This window comes from Electrona antarctica (genome assembly GCF_951216825.1).
Source record: "Electrona antarctica genome assembly, chromosome: 10".
NCBI classification, from domain to species: domain Eukaryota; kingdom Metazoa; phylum Chordata; class Actinopteri; order Myctophiformes; family Myctophidae; genus Electrona; species Electrona antarctica.
Genome location: NC_136791.1, coordinates 25,001 through 43,649, shown reverse-complemented (window position 1 = coordinate 43,649; position 18,649 = coordinate 25,001). Strand labels below are relative to the sequence as shown.

General features: G+C 45.8%; 1 protein-coding gene across 2 annotated transcripts in view; it reads left to right on the top strand.

Annotated features, from left to right (window-relative positions):
• The first annotated feature begins 141 nt into the window (after positions 1–141).
• LOC306931157 (uncharacterized protein) overlaps positions 142–18,649 on the top strand; it is a 22,594-nt gene continuing 4,086 nt past the window's right edge. For both annotated transcript variants that reach the window (XM_079512369.1, XM_079512368.1), the window contains exons 1-5: positions 142–292; positions 1,514–1,718; positions 6,927–7,071; positions 14,300–14,607; positions 15,892–16,026. In XM_079512369.1, coding sequence (XP_079368495.1) covers positions 1,569–1,718; positions 6,927–7,071; positions 14,300–14,607; positions 15,892–16,026 — 738 coding nt within the window. In that variant the 5' untranslated portion in view covers positions 142–292; positions 1,514–1,568. The remainder of the gene's footprint in view (positions 293–1,513; positions 1,719–6,926; positions 7,072–14,299; positions 14,608–15,891; positions 16,027–18,649) is intronic.

Here is an 18,649-nt window from a genome sequence, read left to right as displayed (position 1 = left end):
ATTATGTATTTAATTATGTAATTGTTTGTTTTTAACAATACAAACCGTGCGTAATATTATTGTTTAAAATCATAATAAATACATTAAAAAAAACGTCCTTAACCGACGTCATATCCGGAGGCGTAAAAAAAGGAAAAAAACCCCGACGGAAGTGGAGTTGTTTATGAATTTTAATAACTTCTTTGCATTTTTCTCTCTCTCATTATTGTGTTTCTCTTCAGAGAGAGAGAGAGAGAGGGAGAGAGGTGGTCGCCGCTCCAACACTCCTATCTCTACAGTAGCTGTTCTAACGGTAGTACATTTATCATTTTACACTTACATTTATTTAGTATTATCGGTGTGTTTCAGACAGCGTGTGTGTGTGTGTGTGTGTGTGTGTGTGTGTGTGTGTGAGCAGCAGTGCATGGGGTTTAGTTAGAGAAGGGGAGGAGAGAGGAGAGAGGGATGGAGCAGCATTATGGAGGCTAGAGGTTATCATTTTAGAGTTATTTAGTTTAGTATTATTGGTGTATTTTCGTGTGTTTTAGTTTAGTGTGTGACAGTGAGAGAGAGCAGCCCTCTGGTTAGTTAAAGGAGGAGGAGAGAGGCATTGTATAGAGGCTGGAGCTTTAAGAGTGATTATTGTGCATTTTAGAGTTATTTTTGTGTGTGTGTGTGTGTGTGTGTGTGTGTGTGTGTGTGTGTGTGTGTGTGTGTGTGTGTGTGTGTGGCTACTACTACTGCTCTACTCTGGGGCTAGTATTAGGGAGGGGAGACGGGGAACAGCATTATAAGAGGCTGCAGCTTTGAGAGTGTTATCATTTTAGAGTTATTTGTGTGTGTGTGTGTGTGTAAACAAAGCAAAGTTCTCTGTTTACCCAGGGTGAATGGACTAAGCTCGAGATGCTTGTTTACAGCCACACCCTGCTCATAGAACATTTCATGGTAGGGGTTCAATGCCTTGCTCAAGGGCACTTCAGCGGTGGTAATTTTAACGTGCCGGTCCGGGGATTCGAACTGGCGACCTTCCGATAACAAGACCGCTCCCCAAACCGTTCGGCCACCGCTGCCTCAATGTGTGTGTGTGTGTCTTTGAGAGTGTTATAATTTTAGAGTTATTTATTTGTGTATTATTGGTGTGTTTCAGTGTGTGTGTTTCCCTGTCCCTCCTAAGGGGACAGGGAGGGAGCAGTGCGTATGATGGAGGCATGAAGCTTTGAGAGTGTTCATTCATCATATTAGACTTATCTAGTTTTGTATTATTGGCGCGTGTGTGTGCGTTCGTGCGTGCGTGTGTGTGAGTTTGTGCGTGCGTGTCTGAGAGAGAGCAGTCTTCTCTTGTATAGGCTACTGGTCTGGGGCTTTAGTAAGATACAAGCCCCTTTCAGGACCCTCGGTTACCTTTTCTGAATGTTGGACGGAGCAGAAAAGGTAACCTGAGGGTCCCGAAAGGGGCTCGTAAGATAGGGGAGGGGAGACGGGGAACAGCTTTGAGAGTGTTGTAATTTTATAGTTATTTATTGGTGTGTTTCAGCGTGTGTGAGCAGCCTCCTCTGGCTGGTTGGTTAGACGTTAGAGGAGGAGACGTCATGGAGGCTGAAGCTTCCAGAGGACCAGCAGCATCTTCTAAATGTCCAGGGGGAGGTCACCAGAGGAGCTCCACTGACCAGTGTGTCCTACAGAGAGGAGGAGGAGGAGGAGGAGGCGCAGAGGGCAGCGCTGTGGACATGGTCACCAGGGTAAGAAGAACCATGGACACTTTATTGAGGGGCGCTCCTATCTATGTACAGCTATTGGTGTGTTTGTGTGTGTGTAAACACAAACATTGCGTAACACAAACATTGATGACGAAGGTGAGGACGAGATGATGTTGGATCATAAGAGCGCCCCTCATGTATGTGTGTTGTTTTAATTCACAGTATCCATTTAAGACTTGATAATAATATATGAATAATAGTGATGCGTGGGCCAGCTTTTTTCATAATCCACCTGTCCCGCCCCGCCGCGGGAGCCAGCCCGCACCAACCCGCCCCGCAAAACAATATATTAATCAACGGCCCGACCGCCCCGCGGCCTCAAAGCTGGACATAGAAGGGGCTAGCAGTAGCAGCGCCCCTCAAAAATACTGGTTTTTAGGGAATGGCATTTAGGGGCGATAATTGTTAACCAAAATGTATTTGAAAATATGGCGGTTAGTTCTTCACTTCGCCTCATGAACGCAGTTATGTGTGATACAGTTTAACACAGGGGTGGTGCGACTTTGACGATGGAGAGGCCCAATATAGTTCCACACTCACTCCAGAGGGCCACTATAGTTCCACACTCACTCCAGAGGGCCACTATAGTTCCACACTCACTGCAAAGGGCCACTATAGTTCCACACTCACTGCAAAGGGCCACTATAGTTCCACACTCACTCCAGAGGGCCACTATATTTCCACACTCACTCCAGAGGGCCACTATAGTTCCACACTCACTCCAGAGGGCCACTATATTTCCACACTCACTCCAGAGGGGCCACAGTGCATGTTACTGTCGTAGCAAAAAATAGCCGATCTACAAGCTCAAAAAGCGTCGGCTATTTTTGCTATATTTGAATTGAAAACCTGAAAAGTAACCTTTTTTTTAATGAATTTCAAATGCATTTAGTTATAGTTATGTTAACTTTATGAACTGTTAACATAACTACATTGGACACAAAAAGACAATAACATGTTAATACTAGTCATTTAATTCTAGTCATGAAGTAATTAAAGCACAATTTAAATTAAAAGAAAATAGCAGATCTACAAGCTCATAGCGTGGCACGAAGTGACGCACTATGAACTTGTAGATCTGCTATTTTTGAATAGTCAACATTTAAATATATAACAATTATATTTAGCTCAAATCCAATACAACAGACCTTAAGGATGATTCCAAATATAAGAATAAAGAATAAGAATGTGCAACAGTGGCCTTATTTGGAGGGGAACCACATGTGGGCGAGGGGGGGAGGGGGGATGTGAAGACATTAAACCACACACACATATATGTATTCATATATTCATAGCCTGCCCCACATACATTATGCATTCATATATTCAGTGCTGATGGGCTGTGCGTATATTTATTCATTCATATATGCGTGGTTGGTAGCAGGTCATGCATACTGCCTCCTATATAGGCCATCCATCCATCCATCCATCCATCCACCCACCCACCCATACAGCCATCCATCCATCCATCCATACATCCATCCACCCACCCACCCATACAGCCATCCATCCATCCATACATCCATCCATACATACATCCATCCATCCATCCATACATACATACATCCATCCACCCATCCATCCATCCATCCATCCACCCATCCATCCATCCACCCATCCATCCACCCACCCATCCATCCATACATACATACATCCATCCATCCATACATACATACATACATCCATCCACCCATCCATCCATCCATCCACCCATCCATCCATCCACCCACCCACCCATCCATCCATCCACCCACCCACCCATCCATCCATCCATCCAGTCATACATCCATCCATCCATCCATCCACCCACCCATACATACATACATGCACTCATTGGCCCTCTGCATACCAGAATTACCGCAATTTTAGGCATTTATAATTTCCGCAAAACCTTGAACTTGAATGTGCACCAGGACAAAAATCACGTCAGGTCGGGAGCTGTCGTGGGCTTTGTCCTCGGCTGTTTTTCTGTCGTAGAACAGCGGAGCAGCATTGACTGACCAGCTGACAGGCTGTCACAGGCATCTAAACATATGTTTTCACTCCTAAAATGTTAATATAAATATACATGTAAAAAAAAAGAGAGATTTCCAACTTTACATACAAGCAATTAAAATTGCGCAGTTAAAAACAATATAACATGTTTACAATGTACAAGTTTATGCTTAATCAAACAGTGCTTTACTGGCCTTGTTAAATTTGTGAGATGATTCGGGAGCGCAGCCTAAGGGGCTTAATCATTCATCCATTTAAATTAGTGCTTTAACAGTCATGCTATCAAAATAAAAACAAATCTAAAACACAAGGCGTTTAAGAACATGTGCCCACTAAATGAAAACCTTCACAACATGCCTGTTGTTTTATTTAGTCTTATTTAGACTGTCATCTGTATTTGATCCACAGATGAATCATTGCTAAATCTGCATTGATTGATTGATAAATTGATTGATTGATAGATATAAATATGTATGTCACAGTACTGTGTAGAATGGCTACATTTCATAGTACTGTGTGGAGAATGGGTACATTTCATAGTACTGTGTGTAGAATGGGTACATTTCAAACGTTAAGTCAACACAATGCACTCCAAACAGCTCCTAGTCAAGTAGATAGATAATGTGGTCTGGGTAGGACACCTAGTGGCTGACCAGTGGTATTGCACAAAGGGCAACTGCATTATGTATGTCTATCCTAGCGTCACATGTAGTCATTATGCTGGTATGACGCTGGTATCATTGTGTTATTTTAGGAACCTGTAGACTCTTAATAATAATAATAAAACATTATTTGAGGTGCATTTCATGTCATGACAGGTGCCACAAAGTGCTTTACAGAGCAATGGAGAAGAAAAGAAAAGCAAGGCATAAAACATTAAAATAATAGCAGTGGATGCAATACAGTGAGGACATGAATAACAAGGAATGTAAAAGATCAATTAAAAGCAAGAGTGTAGAAGTGGGTCTTGAGCTGCGCTTTAAAAATGTCTCCAGAGGCTGCCTGTGGAAGGTACAGTGGGAGGTTGTTAAACTACAGAGGCTGCCTGTGGAAGGTACAGTGTTGTTAAACTACAGAGGCTGCCTGTGGAAGGTACAGTGGGAGGTTGTTAAACTACAGAGGCTGCCTGTGGAAGGTACAGTGGGAGGTTGTTAAACTACAGAGGCTGCCTGTGGAAGGTACAGTGGGAGTTTATTAAACTACAGAGGCTGCCTGTGGAAGGTACAGTGGGAGTTTGTTAAACTACAGAGGCTGCCTGTGGAAGGTACAGTGGGAGGTTGTTAAACTACAGAGGCTGCCTGTGGAAGGTACAGTGTTGTTAAACTACAGAGGCTGCCTGTGGAAGGTACAGTGGGAGGTTGTTAAACTACAGAGGCTGCCTGTGGAAGGTACAGTGGGAGGATGTTAAACTACAGAGGCTGCCTGTGGAAGGTACAGAGGGAGGTTGTTAAACTACAGAGGCTGCCTGTGGAAGGTACAGTGGGAGTTTGTTAAACTACAGAGGCTGCCTGTCGAAGGTACAGTGGGAGGTTGTTCCACGCCGTCGGCCCCTAGAAGCAGAAAGCTGCTTCACCGTGTTGTTTTAGTTGACATTTTACGTATCGTCGGTTTGGTGGAAACACAACGTACTTTATAGTAAATAAAAAAATCACACCCGTGTGAAGTGAGGGGCGCTCTTATCATCAGACACTATGACGTAAAATTGTCCATTCATTGTCGATGGGAATTTAATGTTTGTGTATCGACAAAGTTTGTGTTTTTCACACACACTGGAAGCTGGACATAGAAGGGGCTAGCGCCCCTCAAAAACTATATAAACAGGAGCCTATAGCAGTTTTTGTATTGACTTGTGCTTTCATTTGAAATGCACCCATTCTACAAACTGAATCTACAAGCTCTAAACGCGTGGCTTGGCGCCACGCTTCGAGCTTGTAGATCTGCTACTTTTGATTCTTTTTTTGGGATTTTAAATCCTGAAAAGCAGCAGTTTCTTCAGACGACAGGGTTTCCTCCTCCTGATGATATGATGATGAATGATTGATCAGCCGTGAAGCCTCTATGATGAATAAAACATTACACATCATGAGAAATGGAACGAGAAAGAGTCGCAATTAGTTCCTCCCCGTGAACAGATTGATTTCAAACTGCACGGGGCCGTAATCATCAAAATTGGATTCACTGAAGTGAGTCTGATTTCCGAGGTCCATGCAGTAGGAACAGTGATATGCAAACAAGCATGTCTTCTAAATAATGACTTTTTGAGTGGTGCAACCACTCCAAGGAACAGCAATGTCTGTGTTATCCTATGTGACTATGTATGTGTATGTATGTATGTGTGACTATGTACCAGTAGGGGCAAAAGTGGCGCTGTTGTGCCAGAAACAGAGAGAGAGAGAGATAGTGCTGCACTGTTGCCTGCTAATGAGAGAGAGAGGGGGGGGGGGGAGTTGCACCACTCATAGAAAAAGAGTGAAAAAATCACACCCGTTTGAACTATTGGTGGTTCTCACAGTACCGTATTTCATGTCAAGGACCCCAAAACATATTTTGTAATTTGCCCCCATATGAAAACATGTTGTTCCAGGGCTGCCCTCAGGAGCAAAGATTTGGGTTAAAAATGTTCACTGTGAAAGAATACATATTCAGAGATTTGAACACACTTTCACGATTTTTTCAAAAGAAAAGCAGATCTACAAGCTCGTAGGGTGGCACCTGGTGCTGCGCTAAATGGAATATGTGTTAATATAGCGTCACTGAGAGCTTGTAGATCTGCTATTATTGAAAAAATCATGAACATTTTAAATTATGTGAAAATCTTTGAATATAAATATATATTTTTAAAGCCAACATTTTTAAGTCAAATCTTTGCTCCTCCCTGGCACAGCATAATTATTCTCTAGATGGAAAAGGAATGCTGGGCCTGGGCCATGGCTCAGTGGTCCAGGCACCTTGGCTGGTAATCCAGTCTGGCAGTGTGCCGCGGGTTCGACTCCCGATCCCGACGGCCTTTACTGCATGTCTTCCCCCCCATCTCTCTCCCCATTTCCTGTCAGCCTACTGTCTGTCCCTCCATAAAATATATAAAATAAAGGCGAAAGCCACAAAAAAAAAACATTAAAAATAAAAGGAATGCTGCCCAGACCGTGTGTGTTGTGACGTTAACTCCTATACTCGCCCCCCCCCCTCCCCAACCAGGTGATGAAGGTGGAGTCGGGGGCGGGGCTGACGGACTTCCAGGGGGCGGAGCTTCACTTCTTACGCTCCCGGGTGCGGCAGCTGGAGAGAGAGAGAGCAGAGATGGCCTCGGAGAACCTCCGGCTGAAGAACATGCTGGTCAACGGTACAGTCACACTAGAACCTTCCTTAACGCATTCAGGACGGGAACCCCTTTTGGTGTTTTAAGCATTGTGTTATACTTTAGCTATTGAAAAATAGCAGATCTATGTCTTGTCGTTCTCAAACATTTTCATGTCAAGGACCCCCAAAAATATATGCAATTGACCGCCGACCCCCATCTGAAAATATGTTCAGAAGCAAAGAGTGTGTTAAAAACATTCGCTCTGAAAGAATATTTTGAGATTTTAGACTGATTAGAGACTGATTTTAAGATGTGCACTACATTTTCACGATTTTTCAAAAATAGCAGACCTACAAGTTCATAGCGCGGCCTATCATGAATAGGCCTATTTAATTTATGCAAAAGGAGGAGAGAGAGAGGAATGTGTTTGTGGTTCAAACTTTGTCTAATATTGTTTTAGAGCAGTGGTTCTCAAACATGTTCATGCCAAAGAGCAAAGGACCCCCAATATTTTTTCAATCTCCAAAAATAATCCCAAACAGATTTCGCAACACTGGCCAGAAAGGACCAGTGTTGCTTTTTGGCTTATTTTGTATAGACCTGTTTGCTTGTTTCTGCCATAGAGCTATATATAGCGTGTGAAAACGTGTACGTCACCAAGAGGGGGTGGCGTCTGAAAAGCTAGGGACGGCCCTCTCGTGGGCATTAAATTCTAGCCCACATCACTCAGAATAGAGTGACGGTGGTATGTTTTTGTAAATATTAAGCTCGTTCTTGGCGACAACATAGTGAACCAACACCAGGATGGACAGAAAGAACGTCGGGGCCCAAATACAGTACAAGGACAAGGAAAATGTTGTGAACAAACACGGCTGTGCTTAGATACTTGTCATTGTTATGTCTCTGTGCCCCTGCGCCGTACAGCCGAGATCCAAGCCATTCTACGTCTTTTTGTAAACTCGTCAATCTGGGTTCCTTGATGCTGTCTCCATGCTGGAAAGCTGAACATCTAATTCCGTTTTCTGGCTCATTCCCTCTACGTGACCTGCTGTGGCACTTATTTACTGAGCAAGTCTGCACCATTGTGAGGTCAGTTTAAAAAAAGAACGTATACAAGCACACCTGATAGTCGCTCAATGTAAACAAACCAGACAAGCCAACAAGTATGGCGGCCGCTACCACGTGACACACATGTTGACGCCCCCTCCAGGAGATGTTGGTACACACTATACTTGCAACACTTCTGGCTTCTAGCTTGTCGTTGCGTCTCTGTGTCAGTCCCAGCTCCGTGACTGTGGATAGTCTGGATAGAACTTTCTGTTACAGTTAAATCCATATAAAAGTACCACACAACTAAAAAGTATTGTGACTGTGACTGCAAGTTGTGTGGTTATAACGAGGCACAGCTGTTTACAATGCGATGTAAAATGAACAGCGGGGGCTTTGCTTTTGGTCTGGATGAATAGGCCTATCTCACAGCCCCCTTTCCACGCCCACTTCCGGTAGATAGTGGTGTCATTTAACATTAGGCATTACCACTTCTTTTCTCTGGAGAATCTAAGTACATTTCCTAATGTTAAAATGTCAAAGACCGATAATAATATGAAGAAAACACAATGGTATAACAACTCAAATAAGTAGAATAAACCTTACCTTTACAAAACGGTAGTTTGTGGCTTGTGAAAATACCTCTTTTAACATGGAAGCCTATGGACCGCAAAAAAAACAACACCACTATCAACAAAAGGGGGGAAATGCTGTGAGATAGGCCTATTGCACTGGTTTCTCAAGCGCTTTTTTGGAGTGGAACGACAAGAGCAAAACTTTTGTAAATGGAAGGGAGTTGGGCTACTACTCCACTGGAAGGGAGTTGGGCTACTACTCCACTGGAAGGGAGTTGGGCTACTACTCCACTGGAAGGGAGTTAGGCTACTACTCCACTGGAAGGGAGTTGGGCTACTACTCCACTGGAAGGGAGTTGGGCTACTACTCCACTGGAAGGGAGTTAGGCTACTACTCCACTGGAAGGGAGTTGGGCTACTACTCCACTGGAAGGGAGTTAGGCTACTACTCCACTGGAAGGGAGTTGGGCTACTACTCCACTGGAAGGGAGTTGGGCTACTACTCCACTGGAAGGGAGTTGGGCTACTACTCCACTGGAAGGGAGTTAGGCTACTACTCCACTGGAAGGGAGTTGGGCTACTACTCCACTGGAAGGGAGTTGGGCTACTACTCCACTGGAAGGGAGTTGGGCTACTACTCCACTGGAAGGGAGTTGGGCTACTGCTCCACTGGAAGGGAGTTGGGCTACTGCTCCACTGGAAGGGAGTTGGGCTACTACTCCACTGGAGGGGAGTTGGGCTACTGCTCCACTGGAAGGGAGTTGGGCTACTGCTCCACTGGAAGGGAGTTGGGCTACTGCTCCACTGGAAGGGAGTTGGGCTACTGCTCCACTGGAAGGGAGTTGGGCTACCGCTCCACTGGAAGGGAGTTGGGCTACTGCTCCACTGGAAGGGAGTTGGGCTACTGCTCCACTGGAAGGGAGTTGGGCTACTACTCCACTGGAAGGGAGTTGGGCTACTACTCCACTGGAAGGGAGTTGGGCTACTACTCCACTGGAAGGGAGTTGGGCTACTACTCCACTGGAAGGGAGTTGGGCTACTACTCCACTGGAAGGGAGTTGGGCTACTACTCCACTGGAAGGGAGTTGGGCTACTACTCCACTGGAAGGGAGTTGGGCTACTACTCCACTGGAAGGGAGTTGGGCTACTGCTCCACTGGAAGGGAGTTGGGCTACTGCTCCACTGGAAGGGAGTTGGGCTACTACTCCACTGGAAGGGAGTTAGGCTACTACTCCACTGGAAGGGAGTTGGGCTACTACTCCACTGGAAGGGAGTTAGGCTACTACTCCACTGGAAGGGAGTTGGGCTACTACTCCACTGGAAGGGAGTTGGGCTACTACTCCACTGGAAGGGAGTTAGGCTACTACTCCACTGGAAGGGAGTTGGGCTACTACTCCACTGGAAGGGAGTTAGGCTACTACTCCACTGGAAGGGAGTTGGGCTACTACTCCACTGGAAGGGAGTTGGGCTACTACTCTACTGGAAGGGAGTTAGGCTACTACTCCACTGGAAGGGAGTTGGGCTACTACTCCACTGGAAGGGAGTTGGGCTACTACTCCACTGGAAGGGAGTTGGGCTACTACTCCACTGGAAGGGAGTTGGGCTACTACTCCACTGGAAGGGAGTTGGGCTACTACTCCACTGGAAGGGAGTTGGGCTACTACTCCACTGGAAGGGAGTTGGGCTACTACTCCACTGGAAGGGAGTTGGGCTACTACTCCACTGGAAGGGAGTTGGGCTACTACTCCACTGGAAGGGAGTTGGGCTACTACTCCACTGGAAGGGAGTTGGACTACTACTCCACTGGAAGGGAGTTAGGCTACTACTCCACTGGAAGGGAGTTAGGCTACTACTCCACTGGAAGGGAGTTAGGCTACTACTCCACTGGAAGGGAGTTGGGCTACTACTCCACTGGAAGGGAGTTGGACTACTACTCCACTGGAAGGGAGTTAGGCTACTACTCCACTGGAAGGGAGTTGGGCTACTACTCCACTGGAAGGGAGTTGGGCTACTACTCCACTGGAAGGGAGTTGGGCTACTACTCCACTGGAAGGGAGTTGGGCTACTACTCCACTGGAAGGGAGTTGGGCTACTACTCCACTGGAAGGGAGTTGGGCTACTACTCCACTGGAAGGGAGTTGGGCTACTACTCCACTGGAAGGGAGTTGGGCTACTGCTCCACTGGAAGGGAGTTGGGCTACTACTCCACTGGAAGGGAGTTGGGCTACTACTCCACTGGAAGGGAGTTGGGCTACTACTCCACTGGAAGGGAGTTGGGCTACTACTCCACTGGAAGGGAGTTGGGCTACTACTCCACTGGAAGGGAGTTGGGCTACTACTCCACTGGAAGGGAGTTAGGCTACTACTCCACTGGAAGGGAGTTGGGCTACTACTCCACTGGAAGGGAGTTAGGCTACTACTCCACTGGAAGGGAGTTGGGCTACTACTCCACTGGAAGGGAGTTAGGCTACTACTCCACTGGAAGGGAGTTGGGCTACTACTCCACTGGAAGGGAGTTAGGCTACTACTCCACTGGAAGGGAGTTGGGCTACTACTCCACTGGAAGGGAGTTGGGCTACTACTCTACTGGAAGGGAGTTGGGCTACTACTCCACTGGAAGGGAGTTGGGCTACTACTCTACTGGAAGGGAGTTAGGCTACTACTCCACTGGAAGGGAGTTGGGCTACTACTCCACTGGAAGGGAGTTAGGCTACTACTCCACTGGAAGGGAGTTGGGCTACTACTCCACTGGAGAAAACATCCTAACAAGGTGTCTGGGTCTAAATGATCACCTCATGTCATGTATACCAGTAGTTCCCAAAGTGGGGTCCGGGGACCCCTGGGGGTACTTGAGGGAGTTCCAGGGGGTCCCCAGCTCAATTAGAGATATAGTTGGGAACCAAATGGACCCTTATGGGTCTGTAACTCTGAGAGTGTACAAATGGACCCATTAGGGTCCATTTTGGTTCCATTTGCATATTATGTTTACAAATGGGGGGGTCTGTGGCCTAATAAATGTTGATTTGGGGGTCCTTGACACGAAAAAGTTTGGAAACCACTGATGTATACTGCCTCCATTTCCCAGAGGTCCCTGGGCTCCTGTCCAGACCCTGTGTCATGTATACTGCCTCCATTTCCCAGAGGTCCCTGGGCTCCTGTCCAGACCCTGTGTCATGTATACTGCCTCCATTTCCCAGAGGTCCCTGGGCTCCTGTCCAGACCCTGTGTCATGTATACTGCCTCCATTTCCCAGAGGTCCCTGGGCTCCTGTCCAGACCCTGTGTCATGTATACTGCCTCCATTTCCCAGAGATCCCTGGGCTCCTGTCCAGACCCTGTGTCATGTATACTGCCTCCATTTCCCAGAGGTCCCTGGGCTCCTGTCCAGACCCTGTGTCATGCATACTGCCTCCATTTCCCAGAGGTCCCTGGGCTCCTGTCCAGACCCTGTGTCATGTATACTGCCTCCATTTCCCAGAGGTCCCTGGGCTCCTGTCCAGACCCTGGCTGCGTTCGAATTGCTAGGGTTGTTCCCTACTCCCTACTCCCCATACGGGGACCCAGACTCAGTGGACTCAAATAGTGATTAATTCGGACAATACTCCCTGTATGGGGAGCACCGACTCTGACGTCAATATCGGTAGAGGGCGCTATAGGTCCGCAGGTTCATGTAGTTTTTATTTGCATTGTAATCCCCATAGGGTTTTTTCAGATCGCCTCATAAAGAACTGTATGAAAAATAAACAAATCATCCCGGCCGTTTCACTCATTTGGATATGAAGACTACAAAAAAACAGTCAAAACGCTGCTGTTGAAATGATGATAAAAAGGTTATTATTTTAAAATAACATAGGCCTATGATTATTATCAATAAATTAATATTATATCCATTATCCAGCAATATGAAAACAGTGCACCACCTTGACCATATGAAAATATCAGCAGCATGATTATGAACCCCCGCTAATCCTGGGGGGGGGGGGATACGGAAAAATAGCCGATCTATAAGCAACGCGACGTCCGTGTTGTGAGCTTGTAGATCGGGTACTTTTGGTAAAGAATTACCAAAAGTAGCCGATCTACAAGCTCTGCTCACAATACGGACGTTAACAGAAACAGCAGTCCAATAAATTACTGCCTACATAATGAAGTTTTAATGTATTTAGTGCAATTCAATGAAATAATGTTAGATAACATATCTTTTTTAATGGCAGGAATTAATTAATATTAATAAAACATATGTTCGGAGACACAATTAATGTGTCTCACATGCATGTACAAAATATATATTGGACTTTAGCACATAGCTTTACAACCTCACCAACCTTAATCCAAAAATCACACCCGTCTGAACTGAGTGGTGTAAGGTCTTATATAGACTGATCAGCTGTGGTCTGACGTAATGTCTGACGTAATGAAATCACACCCGTGTGAACTGGGTGACCATTAGCCTGGATCCAGCCCAAAGACCCCGCCCACTCTCTGAGTGGACTGAGTCTCTTGGTCTGGTGTTGCACTGTGAACCTATAATTTCTTCGGTACAAAAATGTATTATCCAATGAGAATCGGTGGTGGGGGTGGGTCTCACAAACAACCAATCAGCGCCGAATCCCGTTTTCAGCGTCATCACGCAGCGCAACACACAGAGGAAGGAGGGAAAAACAACACCAATGGCTACTGGTTGAGGGAAATTCTAATCCCCTCCCCCTTGAAATCGCTCAGACAGGAGTCAATGTCAGACTGAAGCTTCAAGAAAGCTACAGTCTGATAATCAGGCTAGGTGACCATAGCAACCGTGCTCATTTTTTGAGCACAGACAGACAGACAGCCAGTTGTAGGAGTGGTTTACACCACTCAAAAACTATTAAAATATAAGGCCTTCTACAGCAAGCAACTCATTCCTCTCCTAACATCATGCGCTGGGCCTGGGTGATACAATTAATCAGATTAGTAATAGTAATACTATTGCAAATGAATTGTTTTATTATAAATAAATAAAACAAAACAATTGCAAATAAATGTACAGATCATTTGTCTCGAGATCTGTAGCTTCGAGATCCGCCAGGGAAGAAAAGAGAGGGGAAACGAAAGTTTAAAAAGTACATTTGTGTTGATTTCTTTCGCTGGTTCAACTTCGGCCTCTTCTGAGTTGGAGCGCAATAAGCGCATGCATGCAGAAGCAGCGCACGTGCGCGCAAACACGTGCATGTGCGCTCAAGAGCGAGCTTGCGCAATGCATTATGGGGCAGATTTGCTTCGCTGTGTTTTTGTAGTGACCATCGGATGGTCCCTACAATTCCCGGTGCATTGTGGGATACTTCAGTCCACTACATTAGGGTGCAAAAATGCTCACTACATATTCGGACACTATAACAAAATGGCGGAACCCCAAAGTAGTGCACTATATGGGGCATAGGGAATGAATTTGAACGCAGCCCCTGTGTCATGTATACTGCCTCCATTTCCCAGAGATCCCTGGGCTCCTGTGTCATGTATACTGCCTCCATTTCCCAGAGATCCCTGGGCTCCTGTGTCATGTATACTGCCTCCATTTCCCAGAGATCCCTGGGCTCCTGTGTCATGTATACTGCCTCCATTTCCCAGAGATCCCTGGGCTCCTGTGTCATGTATACTGCCTCCATTTCCCAGAGATCCCTGGGCTCCTGTCCACCATGTGGCAGACCCTGGGCCAGTCTAGCCAATCGGTGTCCCCGCCCGGCGATCACAACGGCTTCAGCCCCTCCTCCTACACGCATCACCATCACCACGACGACCCAGCCAACAACAACAACCTCCCAGCCACCGGGCTCTTCAGCGGCCAGCATCACCCCGTCTCCATAGCAACCAGTGAGGACCACCTGAGGCTTCACCCCGTCGTCATGCCGACCAGCGAGGACATGGGCGGGGGGGACATGTCTCCGTACGGAGAGGACGACGAGGAGGAGGAAGAGGAGAAGGTGAGGAAGAAACTTAAGTGCATTTATACTTAACTCATTTAGGCCTGACGTCGAAATTAAAAAAATGTCTTCTAAATCCTGACAGTTTTCTGAAATACCTCATGTTTCTGTATCAGTGGTGCTCAATATTTTATATGTATTTGGCCACCGACCCCCATCTGAAAATATGTTGTTCCAGTGAACAACATAAGATTTGAGTTAAGATTTTCACGATTTTTCAAAAATAGCAGACCTACAAGCTCATAGAGCTGCCGTGCTATGAGGTTGTAGGTCTGCTGTTTTTCCTATAGAGGGTGTGCGCATGCATAAAGTGAATGGCAAATCGACTGGCAAAGTGAGTGACAAAGTGAGTTTAATGTTGATTAAAGTCATTTAATGCAATCAAATATGACTTTTCTGTTTGGATGTACGGGCTGTCAAGGACAGAAAGTAGTTTTTTGCCACTCAGTAGGCATTTCCGCATAACTTCCTGGTATGATGATGATGTCACGCGCATACCCTATAGCTAATAATACAAGATTTGATTAATTGGCATTAATCCATCATTTAAAAAATATATTTTTTTTTTCTATTCCTGAAAGATGCAATACGATAATGGAAGCCAACGTCACGATAATACAAATCTAAATATAAAAGATATATATGTATAAATGATCTGCCTAACGATGATGTCACTGGTGGACGGGTTTCTGAACTGCCCTCCTATGAGACTGAGTAGAAAAAGATTGTGGTATTTTCTCATGACCAATGGTGAGGACCAACTATATGAAGATAGGTTAAAAAGTGGTGAAGTGTTCCTTTAAGTGCAATTTCGAGGTACCTTTAAGCATTACTTGAATATTTCAGTGTCTTGATACCAGTGTTAATTTTGTCGACTAAAACTATGATGGAAAATATTTGTCGACCTTTTGTGACTCTTTTGATACAGAGACAGTCAGGAGAGGAGAAAAATATTTTTATCTTTATTCTTTTATCCAAAATGAGTTAATAGCACAGACAGACTCTTCACATACTAGAGCATGTCTTAAATAAGTGTCAGAGCTGAAATCGACATTTCGAGTCCACAGAAGTGAACCTTTCAAGCCTGTTTTCTCAACTCGCTGTTTCTCTGCAAGACATTTCTCTATAAGCCATATCTCCAAAACTGGTGGGTCAACAACCAATATGTCAAAATTTCAATGATTTAGCCTCGGTCAGAAACTGTCACTTTAGTCACTGACGAAAACTAAACAAAAACTAAACAGGACTTTGAAACGAAGCGTGCTGCTGCCTCCACCTCTGCAGGTGAGAGCAGGAGAGATGGGCGTGGCCCAGGAGGCTCCTCCCATGTGCACGCAGACAGACATGGCGCTGGCCAGCAGGAGGTGCTGTTCAGACGCACCGCCGTGCATCAACGGAGACGTCGGCACACACCCACACGTGAGTATGCGCGCACACACACACACACACACACACACACACACACACACACACACCCTCACGTCAGAGTCCTGCAACGGGTCGGATACCCGCGGTTACCCCGTGGGTACCCGAGTTTGACGGGTGGGAACGGGCGGAAAATATACTTTTATAAGTTAACGGGTATGGGCGGGGCGGAACGCAACGCGCGTTGGTGAACTTCTTTAATCAGTGGACCCGCACTGCGCGATGTTATAAACAGCAGCTGAGCTGGGGTTCTCTCAACAGCGGAGACAAGTTAAATCCGTCACATGCCCAAGGAATCGTCAGTGATGTCACATCACTGCCGAGTCCTTCATGGTGTTCTGTTTCTGCTGCTGTGCTTCCCTGTGCTACTTCCTTGTTGCATAACAGTGACATCACGGCCCAATCCTTGCCTCCTTACTGTAGCATTTCACGTGTGGAGTTTCTTTTTTTATCACCAGCCTATATTTTCGTTTGCTCTCGCTGATGAAACACCAAGGGATTATAATGCCAACATTCAACACAAGATGTAAAGCTAACCCAGGTAATGTTGGCCTAATGCGTCACTCTGTCTAAGTGTAAATAAAGTTAAGATTAGCCTGATGAGTGATGACCGTGTTTGAAACAGCCTTGGATCAAGACGGTCGACTCATCAGGCTAATCATTTTTTTATCATCCTCTCCTTGTTGATATATTATTCCAATATGCCATTTAGGTCGAAATCATGATATAACTTTATGTTGTGATAATAAGCACCCGTAGCCTCAGTCAACTACATGTGTTCCGTTCCGTGTGCAACACGCCGCCGCCCACCGCCGCCACCACCACCACCACCACCACCACATGCGGTGTTGGATGAAATAAAGTCAATGATATCTATCGGTGCCTGTTATACCGTACGGACGGGTAACGGGGCGGGTAACGGGTCCATTTTTTGACGGGCGGGGCGGATCTGGTTTCGAGTTTTATATAAATCGCGGGTAACGGGCGGGTTGCGGAACTGATGATTGACGGGCGGGACGGGTGCGGGTATCGAAAATTGGACCCCGTGCAGGACTCTGCACGGGGTCTAATGGACCCCCATTAGAAGATATATGCCAAGGACCCCCAAATTGACAGTCATTAGCCTGTGGACCCCCATTAGAAGATATATGCCAGGGACCCCCATAAGAGAAGATTTGTACGGCTCTAGCAGTGATTCTCAACCATTTTCAAGGACCTCCAGTTTGACCTGCATATTAGTCAACGGACTCATTTAGTGTACGGACAGATGTATTCCTATTGTTTGGGAATGAAGTCCAAACCTTAAAAAAAAAAACTTTGGGATTAATAAAGTGACAACTTTTACAATATCTCCATTACAATTATCCAAATTAATTCCTTATTTTTTTTGGAAATAATAGCTCTTTTGCAAAGTGAAATGCCACCGAATTCTCAACCCTTTTCCTTGTGTTTATGGGCCAAAGTGTGAAAGCTGCATGCTTTTATTGTGAAGGCAAACGTTTCTGAATGTTCTCTGTTCTCACAGCCTTCACAGATATTTTTTTGTGGCACATTATGTTTAATTATCAAACAACAAGTTTCCTCAGATGTTCTGTGTCTGCTGTCTGTCTGTCTGACTGCTGCCTGTCTGCCTGCTGCCTGTCTGTCTGTCTGACTGCTGCCTGTCTGTCTGTCTGTCTGCCTGCTGCCTGTCTGCCTGCTGCCTGTCTGTCTGACTGCTGCCTGTCTGTCTGCCTGCTGCCTGTCTGCCTGCTGCCTGTATGTCTGTCTGTCTGTCTGCTGCCTGTCTGTCTGTCTGTCTGCCTGCTGCCTGTCTGTCTGCCTGCTGCCTGTCTGTCTGTCTGCCTGCTGCCTGTCTGTCTGCCTGCTGCCTGTCTGTCTGCCTGCTGCCTGTCTGTCTGCCTGCTGCCTGTCTGTCTGACTGCTGCCTGTCTGTCTGCCTGCTGCCTGTCTGTCTGCCTGCTGCCTGTCTGTCTGCCGTCTGTCTGTCTGCCTGCTGCCTGTCTGTCTGTCTGTCTGTCTGTCTGCCTGTCTGTCTGTCTGTCTGCCTGCTGCCTGTCTGCTGCATGACAGGATCATCATGCAGAGATGCACGCTTCAGTGAAATAGTACGGCTGAGAAAGATTAGTTAATTTGTGTCTGACTTATTGGTGGGTTTTCTGCCAGATATGAAGGCCTGTTTAGGGTGTGTTTTAGCACCAGAGATTTCACCTGGAAGGCTCTATGGAAGTAGTCTGAAGACCCACCTTTTCAGACTCCATCATGGCCCATAGCACTTATCCTACCCCCTTAGATAGCACTTTTTAGACTTGGATAGCATTTGAAACAGACTTATAGCATGTCATGTAGACAGCACAATAATTGCATTGTATATAGTCATAGCACATCATAGTAGCCTACATATGTATAGCATAGTATAGTATATATGTATAGTTAATATGTATAGTGTCATTATATAGATATGTTCTAGTTACGTTCTTAGCTTACGCATGTTTCTTGATAAATGCATTTTATATATGTGATGTATTCCCATACTTTTGTTCCTGCCTAATGTAAGTCGCTCTGGATTAAGAGCGTCTGCTAAATGCCTAAACTGTAAATTGTAAATTGAAACACT